The sequence below is a fragment of the Cynocephalus volans genome, chromosome 2, assembly GCF_027409185.1.
Source record: "Cynocephalus volans isolate mCynVol1 chromosome 2, mCynVol1.pri, whole genome shotgun sequence".
In the NCBI taxonomy this organism is placed as follows: Eukaryota; Metazoa; Chordata; class Mammalia; order Dermoptera; family Cynocephalidae; genus Cynocephalus; species Cynocephalus volans.
This window is the reverse complement of record NC_084461.1, coordinates 187,985,358-188,003,228: the sequence shown is the minus strand read 5'-3', so window position 1 is coordinate 188,003,228 and position 17,871 is coordinate 187,985,358. Positions and strand designations below refer to the sequence as shown.

Sequence of the window (17,871 nt, the reverse complement as noted above, 5' to 3'; positions counted from 1 at the left end):
CCAGTCACAAATGACAATATTATTGTATGATTTCATCTATATGCAATGTCCAGAACAGGTAAATCCATAAAAAAAAAATTAAATTATGGTTGCCAGGGACTAGGGGGAGGACAGGGAGAACAACTGCTAATGGGTTTGGAGTTTCTTTTTGGGGGATGAAAATGTTCTTAATTAACTAGTGATGACTGCACAACTATGACTATACTAAAACTTAATTGTACACTTTAAAAAGGTAACTTTTATGGCATGTGAATTATATCTCAATAAAGCTGCTTTAAAAAATTGTGACCTGAACCTCCAACAAATTGAAATATGATTTGTTTATGAAGTACACTGTATATTCTGTTAGAAAATTAACTGTAGTTGAAGGCAGAGGTAATAAACCATAAAGACTCAGTTCGTTGTATTATGTGAATACTACTATGTATCTAGAGTGGCTGATGCCTAAAAACTAAACATTTGCAAGGCTATCACAGTACCTGACATACATTTTAAGTTTACTATTATTTAAGACATGCATATAGAGTTCAATTTTATGTTCTGCATAGCAAGTTGCATAAGCATGTTTAACATTAGCTGAACCTACTCCATACTTCTGATTTCAAGTTTCATTCATTACTCATGGGGAACTTACGCTTAGAAAGGTTACAATAGTCAGTGTGACACAGCTCTGCCCTTAAGGTGCTCACTGCCTAGTAGTATGACAGGAGTATTTATCTATCTAAAATTACATTATCACCTGTTTCGAATCCCTCAGTTAGAATGGTCAAAATTCAAGAAGGGTAGTATACAAGATCCCAATGTCAAAGCACTAAATATGCTTTTAGCAATTAGTCTGAGATTCTCATTCTTTTTTTTTTTTGGCAGCTGGCCTGCACAGGGAACCGAAACCTTGACCTTGGTGTTATAAGGCCATGCTCTATCCAACTGAGCTAACCAGCCAGGCTTAGCAATTAGTGTACTGGTGGGGAAATGGCTAGAGGAAAAAAGTAATAAGTGACCATGAAGTTCTGTTAGCACCTCCCATGAAAGATTCAGAAATATGTGAAAGGGAAATGGATTTAAATGTGTGAATTGTTTAGTAGTATAGTCACACAAGATGAGGAATTTAAACTCATCTTTTTTTGAATATTAAACTCCTTGTTTTTTGAATATTAAAAAAAGGGTGTGGTTGCCAGAGGCCAAGGAAAAGGAGAATGGAAAGTTAGTGTTTAATGAGTACACCGTTCCAATTGAGGAAGATGAGAAAGTTCTAGAGATGGATAGTGGTGATGGTTGCACAACAATGTGAATGGACTTAATACCACAGAACAGTACACTTAAAAACAGTGAAAATAGTAAATTTTTTTTTATTCACTTAATATCTTATTTTAATACAGTAGTGTACCTTGTATGACATCAACCAGTGCTTCTGCCAATGTACTTCTTTTTTTTTAAATTTTATTTTGTCGATATACATTGTGGTTGATTATTGTTGCGAAAATGGTAAATTTTATGTTATATGTATTTTTTACCACAATATAAATACATAAAATAGGAAAGGGAGAGACTCCAGAAAACTGAAAATCTTAGGTCACACACACTGTGGATCAACCATTATTTGTCCTTCCTAAACTACCAAATGCAACATAAAAAACTAGACTTCAATACATGGAATGGAATTTCACAGTGCGCAAGAAAGGCCAGGTAGATCAGGGTTATAATCAAATCTTCGCCACTGTGAGATTTGTGCATTGGTCAAATTGATAAACTCTATAAAACTTAAAGGAAACGAGAAGTTCACAAACTTGAGTATGTTGTGGAAACAAAATCAACAGCCTTACAGACAAATCAGAGGATGAGGGAAGAATCAAGATTACTCCCAAATTTCTCTCAGATAACGAGGTGGTTAAAGTGATTTACTGAGATAAAAAAGACTGGCAAGAACTAGGATTCAGAGGGAAACAGAAAGAGAAGCAGGACTTAGTTTATTTATTCAAAAAGGATGATGCCTTGAGGTAACAAGGTTATAGTTTCCTGAAGCTATTTCTCAATGCCATCTACTGATACAAAGCTTTAGAATAATTTCTCTAAGTCTTCAAGTAAATTTAACACACTGAAATAGCCCAACTAGCAAAAAAATGCTTAAAATATTCTTTTTTTACAAAAATTTTTGGTCAGCCAGCCAGTACAGGGATTGAACCCTGGACCTTGGTGTTACCAGGACCACAATCTAAAATATTCTTAATTTGAGAGGTTAAAGAGAGCATTTACCAGATGAAGCTAGAGACATGGTAAACAAAGTCAACCAGAATCTCATACACATACTTATGTGGTGTTATCTGCAACCCCACCTACTACATACCTACTTGTGATAAACTATCTTCCTCTGATGTTTCCTTCTTCACTTACCAGTGTCATTATACTCAGTCACCCAAACTAGAAATCCTGTCAGTATCTTTGATTCTGTATCCTACTCCTATCCACCCCCACATCCATTCAGTTATCAAAACCGGTTTTGCATCTAAGTCAGAGGCTCATTTTACCCAAAGAAGATTCGAAGTTAATATTTTGGGTTGAGACCTGCTAAAATCTTTAAGAGTGCCCCCAGATGACTCTAATGAGCACTTCTCTACTCAGGAACCACTATTCATAAACTTTTAAAATCTTTCCTTCATTATTCTTGATGCTACTGCCCTCATTATTTCTTGCCTACACTATTAAAATAGCCTCCCCATCTCTAGCCTTCTCCATATTCTGACCTATTTTCTGCATCAGCACCAGCATTCCTCAAAACTCAATTTTTCTGCTATAAAAGATGTCACAATTGGTAAACTCTGAATAAGGCTTATAGATTAGATAATATTATTTTCAATTTCCTGGTTTTGATAATTATACTGGGATTATACAAAAGAATATCCTTGATTTCATAAAATAAACACTAAAGTATTTAAGAGTAAAGGGAATTCATATCTACAACTTACCCTCAAATAGTTCAGACAAAAATGTGTGTATATAAATATAGACTGAAAAAGAAAGATAACGTATATGTGATAAAATGTTAATGTTTGGAGAGTCTGGGTGAAGGCTATATGGAAATTCTTACTGTTCTTTTAAGTTTGAAGTTTGAAATTATGTCAAAATAAAAAGTTTTTAGAAATCCAGTAGCCAAAACATTTCATTCTGAGTTGTATTTTTGTTAACACACTTCTTAAATAATCTTTTAAGTGATTTACACACACATACAAATGATCAACTTATTGGTGTATATGCAACACTATCCTTTTTTTCCTGGAAGAACTACAACAGAATTTATGGACAGAACACCTATGACAAGACCATTTCCTTTAACTCTGATTCAGAGGCCAAAGCCATAGAGCATAGGCTACAAAATGCAGCTCTTTGAATTATTGTACACATTTTAATGAAAAGAAAGACAAAGCACAACTTCCCTAAGTCAGTGTAAAAGCATTATTATGAGACAATCACAAAAAGAAAGTAAAAAGTATTCTGAGCTCAGAAGGGTGTGAAAAGACATGAAAACCTGAATTCTGATTCTGGGCTGCCTGATAATACAGCACTAATCTACAGCGGTGAGTATACTAACCCCCTGGAGATCTGTGGAGCGTTCTGGACTTGCAGCAGATTCACGAACTCTTTGAAGCTGATCCCTAGAGTCCAGGCTGAGACCCCTGGCTGGCCAGTACACCAGCACCACACTCTAACCAACTGACCTAACTGCCGTGTAAAAGTATTTCTAAACATAGCCTTTAGAATCATGAAATTACCCTTAACAATCAACTTAATTCAATAGTTACAAGCATGACTTAACATTTGTGCCAAGAACCAAAACACAAAAAGCCATGTAGTCATTAGCCAGTATTCTAACAAATTGCTCATTACAACTAATTATCACACCAACTTTAAGTTTCACCTCTCTAGCACTAGTGTTCTACAATGCATCTAAACTACTAAGTGCAAGAATTCAAAACACCTTGTTTAAAACCAAAAACCTTAACAATATGGAGGAGGAGAGAACAAAACTGAGGTTACCAGAGGTGAGAAAGTGGCAGGGGGGTTGGGGGTGGGTAGGGGGAAGGTAAGAGAGGAATTGGTAACAATTACATTGTATAGTGTTGAATATACATACTATTTACCCTGATTTGAGCACCATATATTGCACACAGGTATTGATATTCAACTCTGTACCCCACAGATATGTATTATCAACTATGTCACAATTAAAAAAAAAAAAAATATATATATATATATATATATATGTATATATATATATATATGATGGGAGGTACCGAAACACTTTGAAATAATTTTATGGAACACAGGATTTGTTTGGATGGCACTATATGTGTTAATATGATATATATTAAGATAATTTTTTTTTTTTTGGACCAGTAAGGGGATCGCAACCCTCGGCACGGTGCCATCTGTACCACGCTCACTCACTGGCCATCCCTATATAGGTTCCAAACCCACAGCCTTGGCGCTACCAGCACTGCACTCTCCCGAGTGAGCCACGGGGCCAGTCCTAAGATAATTATTTTAAATATAATTATGAGCCTTAAGAAAAGGACCATATTCAGAAATACAATCTAGAATAAAAGAAAAATGACAAACTCAACTCACCAGCAATTTCTACAATATCACCAGGAACTATGTCTTTAGCTTTAATACGTTGTACACTCTTTCTGTCCTGTCGATACACTTTGCCCATTTCAGGCTCATACTCCTTAAGGGCTTCAATTGCATTTTCAGCATTTCTTTCCTATACAAAAGAAAACAGAAGATAAGAGTAGTAAACACCTGCCTGCCACTGCAAGTATTTCTACACAAAGGAATATAATTTTAGATTTCTAATTTAAAAAAATAAACAAAAAAAGCAGCACACACTAACGACATTTGTAAACAATTCACGTCTTCAAGTAATAAACATTTTAAAGGGCACCTATGATTTTGTATTAAAGCAAAAAGACAAGCACCCCAAGAAGAGTAAGGGGATAAAACTACAATGAGGAAAAGCAGTTGCAGAATCTGCTGTCTCTAAGCACACTGTAAAACACAGCCTTCACCTCCAGCCACACACACACCACACCATTAAATTGATCCTGTCTCACATGAAAGGTAGTACAGCATAACGGTCTGGAGCTAGGCTACCTAGGTTCAATCCAGGCTCTTCTACTTAATAGCTATGTGACTGTGGATAAGTCACACAACACAGGTTTACTGCCTATGAAATGACGAAACTAATAATACCTAACCTTAAAGGTTGTGAGGATTACAAGTTGTACGTAAAATGCTTAGACCACGTTTTGGCACGCAGTAAATGCTATGAGTGATGAACTAAGGAAATCATAAGTTATATCTCACAATTCTAAGAACTATCACTCCAGTGTTAAAGACAAAGGGCTAGATAGAATCTCATCACAGAACTGCAGTCACACAGTATACTTATAATATATGAACATATCAAGACTTAATCATGCAGTTTTTCTTCCCAATTTCAAAATAAAGATGTAGAATCAAACCTACCTAAAGAGGGCCAGCCCATGGCTCACTTGGGAGAGTGTGGTGCTGATAAGACCAAGGCCATGGGTTTGAATCCCTATATAGGGATGGCTGGTTAGCTCACTTGGGAGACAGTGGTGCTGACAACACCAAGTCAAGGGTTAAGATGCTCTTACCGGTCATCTTAAGAAAAAAAACAAAAAAACCCAAAAAAGCCCTGCCTAAAGAGAATTAAATGACACAAAACTATTGAATCAAACCTGCCTAAAGAGAATTAAATGACATGTAACTGAAAGGTAACAGCATGTGTGCCTCACTTTTCATGTAAGCATCCGTGAAAAAATATAGGAAATCTAAAACAAACTTCATTTCAATCCCATATCATTTGAGCTTAAAGAATTGAGTTTATCTGCATCACCTTATAATTAAAAGAAATAACTGAATATTTAACCATAATTAATGTCACTACCGTAAACATCCTTTGGATTAAATTCAACTGCTACCAATATTGGAGAAATAATAAATTCTGAGCATTCTTGCTATTCAATCAGAGTCAAATTTGAAACAATCCTCTTTTTCCATAGGATCCATCCTCTATCCCTTTTCTCCCACTAAACTGATAAATCATGGAGTTTTACTTCTTTTTCTCACTCCTCAAGGTCATGTCAGGTAGACTTTAACTAGACTGCTCAGGGTTAACGAGATATTTTGCTCCTACTAAAATCTAGCAAGTTAATTATTCTGATTTGACCATTAAATAAATAAACAAACATTTAAAAAAAATTTTTTTAAATCTAGCAAAAGACGCATTTAAATTAGAAGCATACATGTAAAAGATAAACTATCTCAGACCTTGAGACCAAAGATGACAATTAAAATCACTTAAAGAGCCTCCTCTACCCCTCATTCAATTCAAACTATCAAAAGAAATATTTAATGTAGGGAGTGGGAAAGGGAATCAAATAATTATAGATTTAAATATGTTACACCAAAAACAGGTCAACTTGGGGAAACTATACCTAACTGACTAAAAACAAAAGGATAACTTACAGGACTTCTAAGGTTTCCTCTGGTTCTAAAAGTTTACAGCCCCCATACTCCCCTCCAGTTATGTCTCCTACTCAAACCCAAATTGGCCTAAATGTCATTCTTCAAACACACTTGGTACTTTTCTATATATGCCACACTCCCTTTCTGGAATAATCTCCTCAGCATCCACCCACAAAACTCCACTTCTGTATAGTTCCCAACTGCTTGTTACCACCTCTAAGAAGCCTTCCTTGATGACATTGGTCAGAAATGATATGTACTACCCCAATAATACTTGACCCTATATTTATAATTTCCCTTACTTACAGAAGGCAAGAATCCTCCAGTATTGTTCATACCATTCCACATACTATGGAAATGGGATTAAGATTTAAGAATGTTATTCCGTTTTAAAACTACGACAAATCTAAAAGTTTTGTGAAAATGTTACAAATTTTTATTTAAGAATTCAGATCAACTCTGACCTGGGTTCAAATCCCAGGTACTCTTTGTACTACCTGGTGTGACCTTTGATAAGTCACTTAATCACTCTGAACCTCTATGCCACATGCGTCAAATAGGAATATCATCTGTCCTACAAGATCATCGTAAGGATGAAAATAAACAGGAATATAAATGAAGCATCTACCATGGTAACTGGCATATATCATTTAATAAAAAATACAAATTATTAGCTTGAAAATATAAGGACAATCTAATGCTGCTTATTATTTTGTTTCTTTCGCCTAAATTATTCACAAGAGGATCATTTCTATTTTATATATATATATATATTTTTTTCTTTTTTTTAAAGAAAGAAATAAGAGAAATATAGCACAGTTAAAATTTTCCTCTGGGCTCAGTTGGTTAGAGCACCACCTTGGAACACCAAGGTCAAAGGCTCAGATCCCCATAACAGCCAGAAAAAAAATAAATAAAGTTTTACTCATTGTACGTCATCTTTCTATATGAGCATACCACATAAAGATATTCACATTTACCAATAGGACTAAGTATGTTTATGTTTTCGCTTTCAGAACGACAGACACTATTTCGGTCCTCAAAGGAGTAACTATGTCCATCAAAAACCTAAAAAATCCATACTTAAAAATGAACTTAAAGTATTAATTTCAGAGTCTATTAAAATCTATTAAAAAAAACCAAACAAACGGATCAACGGTCCTAAAAAAGTTAAAGTCCTCAACTAGATATATGCAGTAGAACAATTATATAAATTGAGAGGGAAGGATGCATTATGTTTCTATAGTAAAATTAGTTTCCATTCTGTAAGAAAAGCCTGGGCAATTGAGGGAAAACAGCAAGAAGTAATCTCTGCAGGGAAAACAATTAAGGGTTTAAACTATTTTTATAGCTAAATCCACACACACACAAAAAAATCCAAGGAGAATAAAGATGATTGAATTTATGAAGTTTATCACAGGAGGCAACTAGGAAACGCAACATCCATTTTCTTAACTCCTTGCTACCTTGAAGGATGAGCAATTTTAATAGCAATATATGCATGAGAGGGCTAAACTTTTGCCATTAAATAAATTAATGACAAAAGAAAAAAAAAAACATGTAGACTTTCCACGGATATATTTTTACTGAACATATCAGGAAAAACAGATAACAGAAAGATTAATGCAGTTTAAATCACTTAGGTAAGTTACTAAAATTTAGCACTGGAGTAATTTTTGCTTACCTGCCATACACCCACAATTGCATTGGCTACTAATATAAGTAAAATTACAAAAGGTTCTACAAAGGCTGTAATTGTTTCTTCACCTTCTTCAAACCAAGCCAAAACCTAAAAGAGAAATGGCATGTGTTAGAATTGTTGTGTGTTTTAATCTCTTTTCTTACCTTCTCTGGAAACAAATGGTAGCAAAATGTAATGATATAAACAACCAGTTCATGTTCTGTTCATAATTCTTGAATTGAAGTTATATTGCTTAACAATACCCTTAAGAGTTAGTTGGGTTTTTTTGACACAATAATTCCATTTCAGAATGCAAATAAAATTCCTTTATTTGGGAAAATACATCCAATTCATTTTATATGTATATATTCAGAAGAAATAAAACTTAAATTCCTGATTTTATTAAAGTAAAACATGATCATCAACAGTCACATGCTGATTTGGCTAATATTTATTTCAAATAATACCCATACGTGGCATAAATCCATAATAAAAACAACTTGATCATTGACTCAAATGTTAGAGTATATAAACTATTAGTTCCCCAATTATTTTCAGTGGCATTATTCAAAGTCATCTCAGAATTACTGCAAGATTGTTTTGAGATTAGGAACGCATCTTTAAGGTTATCCTCCATATGACATCTAGTATAGCAACATAGGACTTCAGAGATGACACAGTCCAAAAATGTTGTAAGTGGACACAGAATGCTGCCCCAAGAAAAACGAGCAGAGAATTAAAACTTTTAGCTTATACAACTATAATCTTGTTAAGATTTAAAAGTTAAAATTAGGGCCGACCCTGTGGCGCACTCGGGAGAGTGGGGCGCTGGGAGCGCAGCAACGCTCCCGCCGCAGGTTCGGATCCTATATAGGACTAGCCGGTGCGCTCACTGGCTTGGCTGAGTACCGGTCACGAAAAAGACAAAAAAATAAATAAATAAAATAAAATAAATAAAAGTTAAAATTAAAGAGCCACACTGTACTTCACAATCGGGCAACCATGAAGGTAGTAAAAATAACCCAAGGCAATATATCTTAACAATACTACCACCACCAACAACATGGTTAAAAACAATCCAAATGGTTAAAAATTTAACCACCAATTTTTGTGGAACTTGCCAATCCCCAGAAAGGGTGTTAAATAGATGTAATGATTTAATCTGGAAAGTGGGATTTGCTATGTTTTTTTTTTTTTTTTTAGCACTGCTTAAAATGTGCATATTTCACAGTAAATTCTTTTCTTTAAAAGATCTATTTAATAAACAATGAAAGCACTCCTTTTGATATGATTTGTGGGAATAATGAAACCACCTGACTACATTTGTACTTAGACCAATAGCAAATGACCTGAAAAGATTAAGGCAAGGTCCAATATGAATTCTGCAAGTAATGAGGGTAATAATAAATTAACAAGAAATATCAATTTGAACAGGAAAACAAAACAGGAGGCACCAGGACCAGGTCCTGATAGATGCCAATCACCACTGACAGCTAGTGAACTAGGGCGGGCAGAAAACCAGAATGAATATGATAAATGTTGCTGCAAGCTTTCAACAGAGCATCATTCTTAGTGTTAAGGCCAGGCCTAATGCCAGAATGAAAACTTCTCTAGGAAGTTATAAATTTTCATAGATGCAGGATCACAGCTGCTCTGATATTAGCCTTTCAAACATCTGCCAAGGAGAACAAATCAGAAATGAGAAACTTAATTAGCTCTTGGGGGAGAAAAAATCGCTCAACTTGAAGAGCAACTAGGACCTTTCCAAAAGGTCAGTGCGGCATTACCAACTGTAAGATAAGCTTCACACCTTGTTAAAGCGGGTATGAATTTCCCTCTTGGCAGCCACGCCTGGGAAACAAACTTAAAGCAACATCCCTTAACAGCTGGAGCAAAGGAAAAGACTAAAGGCAAGCAGTGACAGGACTTTCACAGCAAACCTCTACTTTTCAAGGAATGTGTAGTTCCTTTTCCCAAGTGGTTAATCATCAATAATATAAGAATAGTAATCCACACAACACAGTAGCCTTTTCTTCTACTTATGACTTTCAATGTTTATGTGTAGGAATCACAGGCATTCATATTGTTTGAGGATTCAAGGTGAAATTAGTGGGCAAATCTCTTAGGATGGTGGCCAAACCTATTTAAAATTGACAACCACCAATTTCATGAATACTTTTAAAAAATGCCTTTGTTGTTTTGTGTTTTTTGGAGGCTGGTACAGGGATCCAAATCCTTGACCTTGATGTTACAACATCATGCTCTAAACAGCTGAGCTAACCGGCCAGCCCACTAAAAAATGCCTACTTTAAAACCATAACAATGGTTTACCAGAATTTACATAAAATATATTTATATAGGAGAGGGAGAAAAAGTTTTGAAAATCTTGAGAATAGGTTGAATACAAAGGATTATCTGTTTCTATTGCCTTTTGTTCACTGCTGTATCCGTAAGGGGCTTAGAAGAGTCCCTGGTACATACATAGTTAATGCTCAATATATATTTATTGCATGAATGCATGAATAAATGAAACAAAATTCATACAACCTTTAAGGTACAAGACCCTAAATGGCGGTATATAAACTTAAACATTAAGAGAACAAAAAGGTAACTAACCTAATAGCAAAGGAAAGTGGAAGAAAAGGCTACTGCAGTGTAATTTTAGGCATAAACAATGTTTCTTCTTCCCTTTGCTTTGCATTAATAACAGTCACAGTACCAGTCTCCTGGGGCTTACATTATCAAGTTCAATGTTTCAAATTTGCCAGTCCTATTCAAAGTAACCATTCGCTAATGACACTATTAACACTCAACTACAATTTAAACTGCTTAAACAGGGTAGGATAAGGTATCTTCCAACTGTTAACCATAAAATTAATCTCTGTACAAAACCTCTAACTTCTGACAGGAAGTATAATGAATAAAGCAAATTTTAATCAAAGGCATGTTCTGAAATATACTGGGAGACAGTCACTGATACTGTGTGATTCAGTTATCTATATGTTGGGATAATGGGTTAAGCTCTTAAGAAGACCATAAAAAGAAAACAGAGATAAACCTGCACTGTGCCTTTAGGCACTCAAACACTTGTTCAATAAACAAAGACATCTATATCAAGAATTTTTTTAAAAAGAAATGAAAATTAAACACTTTACAAAAATGATACAAAGTATCACCAGTAACTGTATTATGGTAATTTTACAGGGTGGGGAACAAAAATTCTTTCAGCCATTTAAAAAAAAAAAAAAAAAAAAGCAAGAATGAGAACTAATTCTCTTCTGATTCAAATACAAAGCTTACGTAAAAATATTCTTCAATGGTTTCAGACTTGAGAACACAACCTTCTTTTAAAAAAAAGTACACTATAAATATGCACAAGAAATTCATCCTTTGAACCTTACTTTAAGGCTTTAAATATATAGTTAAACCAATCAGTAAATTGCCCATTTTACCCCTTTTCTAAAATAAGAAATTAAAAGATAAAACACGAAAAAAATTTTAAGTCATTACCTAATACAATATCAAATACTTCCTGAATATATCGTTCTGAGAAAACCAAAGTAAAGAGATCCCATATATTTTGAAAATGTTCCCCATACAAACTCTCCTGAACGAGGGAGGTTTCGGTAATGGGCCACAATAATCAACCACATTGTATATCGACAAAATAAAATTTAAAAAAACAACAACAAAAAACTCTCCTGAACAAAAGCACTAACCCTAAGGAATGTAAAGAATCCTTTCCGAGGGTCCAGCAGGAAGAGAAAGACATATATACAAATTATTCAAATGTAACTGCAAAGTTGAGAAGTGCCAGTCAAGAACGTTTTATTAGCATTTTAGGGTCAATCTAAGTAGCTGAGGTGGGAAATGGGGGTAGATGGGAATGGACAGCAGAGAAAACTATGCAAATTTTTACCAGAGAGGATTTTATGATTTAAACATATGGAAGCAAGACCAGCATGGCCCAAATGTTCACCTCCTTCAGGTCTTTTCTAAAACATCACTTTCTTAGAAGACTTTCCCAACCACCCTATTTGAAAATTGTACTCCCCCCGCACAGTCCCTTATTCCGAACCCCCTTGCTTTTTTCCACCCCACCTCCCCAACAGCACTATCCTCCAGGTAAGGGACTTTATCCATTTTGTTTGCTGCTGTATCGTCAATGTCTGTGACCTAATGCAGCAGTCAAAGAGAGGAAAGGTCGGACAAGCATTCCAGTTGAGAACCACATGGTATGTTTAGGGCAAAGTTGGTAACCAAGAGGATGGAAAGACAAAGTGAAATGATAGAAGATCCTGAATATCAAATTAAGGCATTTCTAATATTCATATGCAATGAGAGGAGGAGAGCTCATTTCTTCCAATCCAGGTGACCTTTAAAAAAAAAAACTATTGTGGTGAATATTACAAATTAATTCAACTTTATCCCTATGGGTCACAAGTGTAAAACATTAATGGAGTTTCCTACTTTCCGCCACAGCAAAATATTAACTATGGTTAACAGTTCACTACATAGAACACTAAAATAAATCACTAACATTCTTTCTAACTTCAGCAGGACCTAATTGATGATATGTTATGTATATGTATTATATGTACTGCCTTCATTTCTCCAAAAGAACTTGAATATTCTACCATGTTTTTCCTGGTAAGCCAATAAGAATAAACTGACTACCACAAAAAAAACAAAAAAAACACAACAAAACAAAAAAGCCCAAAATTCAGTGCTCTTTCTTTTGAAAGATAAAGATATGAGGACTGAAAAAGTCAAGTACAATGTACCAGTAGTGTTAACCCACATAAAGAAAATCAACAAAACACGTTTTATATCCACAATTTCTTGATCAAACCAGAGCAAATTAAGTAAATTTTATAGTAAAAATACTTCCTATTTATTCTTTTGCTATTTAGCAACTCATAAAATAAAAATGTAACATAGTTCATTTCCTGAGCAGTAACTCCAGCAGTTACCAAAAAGGAACTCAACTTTCAACTCTAAAATACAGTTCTATAATGTTCTAAACAGCCCACATCCTACATTACAACAAAATTAAAGCATTTATCTTAAAACTCATTTGAAAATGCCTAGAGACTATAAACTCCCAATTACTTCAAAGTAAAAAAAAAAAAAAAAAACAAAAAACCCCACACACATCATTCATTCAAATTGGTAATACAGTCACTCAAATTGGCTACTTGAGAGAGACCCGATACAACCCAAATAGCCAAAAGCTTTTTTATTGTAACACCAGTGGCATTGTTTGCAACACTGCTTCAAGTTATAACACAGAGAATAATTCAGTAAAAATTTATTTTACCTTTGGCTTGCATACAACAGCTGATTAACTTCCAAGAGGTTCCCACTGACATTACTGGATCCCAGTATTTAATTGCCAAAGCTGAGACTGTTTCAGAATTATGTAAATTATGTAGCTAGTTTAAATATAAATCTTATACTACCCCCAAATATATCACTTGTTTTGCCCCATGGCAATATAGTGAAACTACAGTTAATCAGACAACTCATTTGTCCCAACTGGTAAAACAGCAGCCATTAACTGGGGGCTTTTTAAAAAAATTTAATCAATCAAGGAAAGACATAAGAGGAATGGAGTGACTGACTCAGTATGCTGAATGGTTTGCTATGACAGTCTAAACTTTATTCAATGAAAACCACAGAAAACATTCTTGGGGACTTAATTATTAATGGCTACACACCACTTGGCTAACATGACATGATATATTAAAGTCTCATGGCAGAACTTACGTATAGAATTACTCCAAGAGTTCATCTCTTGCTCTCCCTATCTACTTAAAAGATGGATATGAAATCTATGAATCTTTCCCTCACTTGTACCAAATAAATGCCCACTGCTTTGTTTATTTAGTTCTCAAAATAGCCCTCTATGATACAGTAGTCACAGACTGAGGTAGATCCCTGGGACATGCATACATACAAATGCACAAAATTGAAACTTTCAAGCTGTGTCAATTTTGTGAAACCTGAAAGAAGTACTGCATTGGGTGAATTTCACTTCCCATCATGATTTTTTGTAAGAATAAAATACTGTAATTTAAGAAAAGGGATCTCATGCTGTTAGGATTAGGAACATCTGTGTCCTATTCATGACCATTTTTAGGAAAACTACCAAGAAGTTTATTATCCAAAAAAAGACACAATAAGAAAATTAATATTGAAAAGAAAAAAATGTTAACAACCTACAAACATCCTTGCCACCTTTATCACTTTTCAGCTCTAGTTCTCTGCATTTCACTTGTTTCTTAGCAACCAGAGGATTCAAGCGGGTAAGCACATACAGAACGAGGAAAAAAAAAAATTAAGCTGTTTTTTTTTTTAAGATCTAGAACCAACTGTACTAAACCTTGATCTCTTAACCTAGGAATCACTCAAGACAGGGGTCCAATTTAGATAAATATACCACCCTAAAGGTCAGTGACCAAATTTGGTCAACAGCGGTGCCATCACTGCCGTCATCGTTCTTGTCACTGTCAGGAACAACTGTCACCTTGCCATTACCAGGAAGGGAAAGCAACTGGAATATTCCTTTTGTAAGTTCTATTTACAGACTACAAAGAGCCCAACATCATCTTAGTATGATCTTACAACATGGTAACAGTGGAAGAACCCAAGATAGAAAAGGCCTCCCAATGAATAACTTTTGATACTTAAAGCTAATAAACCACAAGAACTTATAAAACCCTGTCTCATTTGGAAACAAATTCTCACTGCACTGCAAATGTCAAGCATCTATTTACTTTCTGAACACAAATGGCTTCAAGTGTTTTGTTTATAATTTTAAAATACCTAGATTTTGTTTATTTTTAAGATTGAAGCACAGCTTATGTCTCCAAATATGTCTTCACTCCATGGACATCATTTGTTTTTTGTTTTATCTACAGAATATTTTCAGCATTTGGGGGGGAAAGAAAATAAAACTTTTTATACTCACAAAAGATATACATGCTGCCAGCAATAAAATCCTAACTAGTAAGTCTTCAAACTGTTCAATCACAAGTTCCAGCAAGGTTTTTCCTGTTAAAAACGAACATATTTGTTGTAACTGTCATTAAAATCAGTACACGAAGGGGGGTGTTAAAGAAAAAAAAAAGCATGTTAAGATTACTTACCTTCTTCAGCCGGTAACTCTGCAGAATGTAGAAATTATCCAGGCAACGTGTCAAGAACGGGATTTAAAAAAAAAAACACACACACACACATTATAGAATTCTAAAAAAAATCTGCTAAAATTACAAGCATCAATATCTTTGAAAGGCAGACCCAGCTATATAAGCAATCATATTTTTATACTGAAAGCATACTAGAAAGACATCCCAAGAAAATGTGCAATACTTGCAATCAATGGCGTTAGGTCTAGTCCAAAACAAAATTATTCAGGGCTCATGAAGCAAGGAATCATCACTCCTGCCAGATGTGTAACTTTGGGTAGTATAAGAACGGTTAGAGGCTCTCTTAACTACCAAGACGCCTCGTAAATCGGCTGGGGACAAGAAAATGTCTCACAGGGCTCAACCCAGCTGCAGGAGACTCGTCCCTCCCTCCACGGGGACCGGCTGCTGTTGGAGAGGAGCCGCCGGGCTAGCTGCGCGCCGGGAAGGTCAAGGGCTCGAGACCCGAGGAGGTCGAGGGGAGACGCAGCCCGCGACCGGCGCCCGCCGCCTGCAGCCCCACTCCCGCGTGGCCAGCGCGCGGGCCCGACCCGCCTCCCGCAGCTGTCGGCGGGCGCGGAGCCGAGACCCACGAGGTGGAGCCCGGTCAGCCATCTTCCCTGGCTCTTGGGCCCGCGCCGTGCGGGGCCCCTACAGCCCCGGCGCCGGGCACCTACCGTTGGAGCCCCATCTCTCCTTGAGCTTCTTGACCTGCTCCAGGCTCAGCCCCGTGCTCTCGTTGACGCCGAAGTGGCCCAGCACCTCCTCCACCGTCTTTGTGTGCGCGTTCTCCATGGCTGCGGGGGCCCAGCCCGCCTCGCCTCCCGTCCCCGAGGCCTCCTCGCCTTCGCCTCGCACTCGGGCCGCGGGCTCGTGGCACCCCGGGCGCCCAGGGGCGCACTGGCCTCTCCCCCTCCTCCTCCTGCCGCTTCCGCCTCGCCGGGCGCTGAATCACCCCGTGCCCCCTCCCCCAGACAACCGCCCCTTTCGCTGCCCGGCTCTTGCCGGCGCCCGCCCCAGGCTCAGCTGGGTGGGTGGGGGGCTCCCGACCCTCCCTCCCCTCTTCAGAAGGGAGGGCCTCCTCCGCCCTCAACCCCCCGCCAGGAGGGCAGGCCGCGGTCCCCGAACCCCCTCCCCGCCCTGCTGAGGTAATTCGCCGCCCCACCCGGGCCGGAGGAGGGGGCGTCCGGCCAAACCCTGAAGGCGAACGGAGCGAGGGGGGCGAGCCGGCGGGGTGGTGCGCGGCGTGCTCGCCCAGGTACCTCAGCTCCGCACCCCCGACAGCCGCGGGGAAAACCGCGGCAGAGAAGGAGGTGGCGTCGGGGACGTCTCCGCGGCGGCTGCTCTAATAGCATTTATCGGCCGCTGCCTCCCCTCTCGCTGCCGCCGCGGCATGTGGACGCCGTTCATTGGCCGAGAGCTCCCAGCGCGACGCGGGCGACACGGCCCCGCCTCCTCCCCCCGGCTCCCTCCCTGCCTCCCTCCCGCGCGCCCGGCGCCCACGCCGCCGTGCAGGCCCCGCCCCCTCCCGCGCACCGCCCTCAGGAACCCGGATCGAGGCCGCGCGCGCTGTACCGCGCCCGCGCAGTGCGCGCTGCGGTCGGGGGACCTGCGGAGGGGGATCCCCGGACCCTGCTCGGCTCGTGAGGCTCTCCCGCCGCATCCACCAGCAGATGAGGGTTGGAGGGCTTGCGGTGGGCTCTCTGCACTAGCTGTCCCGAGGGAGGACTGCCTGCCCTTCGAGGACCCTGGGGCCGGGGTCGGTGGCTGGGCATAAGAGACCAGGGAACCTGGGAACTCAGTCCACGCTGGGCATCCCCGAAGAGCGCTCGGGATGGGTGTCCTTGGCTCGCCTCCTAGTCCTCGGTCGCTTGGGCCGCGCTCTGCATCCTAATCTGTCTCCTCAGAGCCCCACTCAGGAACCAAGGGAGGAATTCCGCAGTTCCCTTCCCACACAGCCAGAATCCCTCATCTGTCGCCTCAGGAACACCACATCCCATACCACGAGCCGAGAGCTCCATCGCACGCCAACACCGACCCTTCCCCAGCGGGTTCTGTTCCCTGACGGAGGGAATCCCACTCTCGGGGGGAGGAGGAGGAAGTTTTATTTCGTTTTTAATATCCCACAGAGCCTTTGATACATGCCCACGTAGAAGTCACAGGCTATGCTACAGTAGCTGCTAAATAGCATCTGGACTGCTAAAAGATGCTTGACTCCGGCATTAAGATGAAGGCTGTTTTATAGACTCATTTCCCCCAATAAGAGAAAAAGGGACTTTAATCCAAAACGTATTCTTAAACCACAGATAATTTGCTCATGAGGTCTGTACAAAACCTAGGTCACAGCAAGATAAAGGGAATTTTGCCCATATAAAGAGGTTATACTACTTAACAGGGAAAGGGACCCTGTTGCATTGAATTCATGAACAAGACATGAACATATTCACT

At 38.5% G+C, this 17,871-nt stretch overlaps 1 protein-coding gene across 2 annotated transcripts in view; it reads right to left on the bottom strand.

Annotated features, from left to right (window-relative positions):
- The window catches only part of ATP2A2 (ATPase sarcoplasmic/endoplasmic reticulum Ca2+ transporting 2), a 59,486-nt gene extending 42,666 nt beyond the window's left edge, over positions 1 to 16,820 (bottom strand). The window contains exons 1-5 of one of the 2 annotated variants that reach the window (XM_063087421.1): positions 16,101 to 16,820; positions 15,385 to 15,402; positions 15,207 to 15,289; positions 8,237 to 8,341; positions 4,624 to 4,762 (exon numbers count right to left, since the gene is read on the bottom strand). In XM_063087421.1, the coding sequence (XP_062943491.1) occupies positions 4,624 to 4,762; positions 8,237 to 8,341; positions 15,207 to 15,289; positions 15,385 to 15,402; positions 16,101 to 16,218 (463 nt within the window). In that variant the 5' untranslated portion in view covers positions 16,219 to 16,820. The remainder of the gene's footprint in view (positions 1 to 4,623; positions 4,763 to 8,236; positions 8,342 to 15,206; positions 15,290 to 15,384; positions 15,403 to 16,100) is intronic. The other variant, XM_063087422.1, reaches the window with a different exon arrangement.
- Positions 16,821 to 17,871: the final 1,051 nt, after the last annotated feature.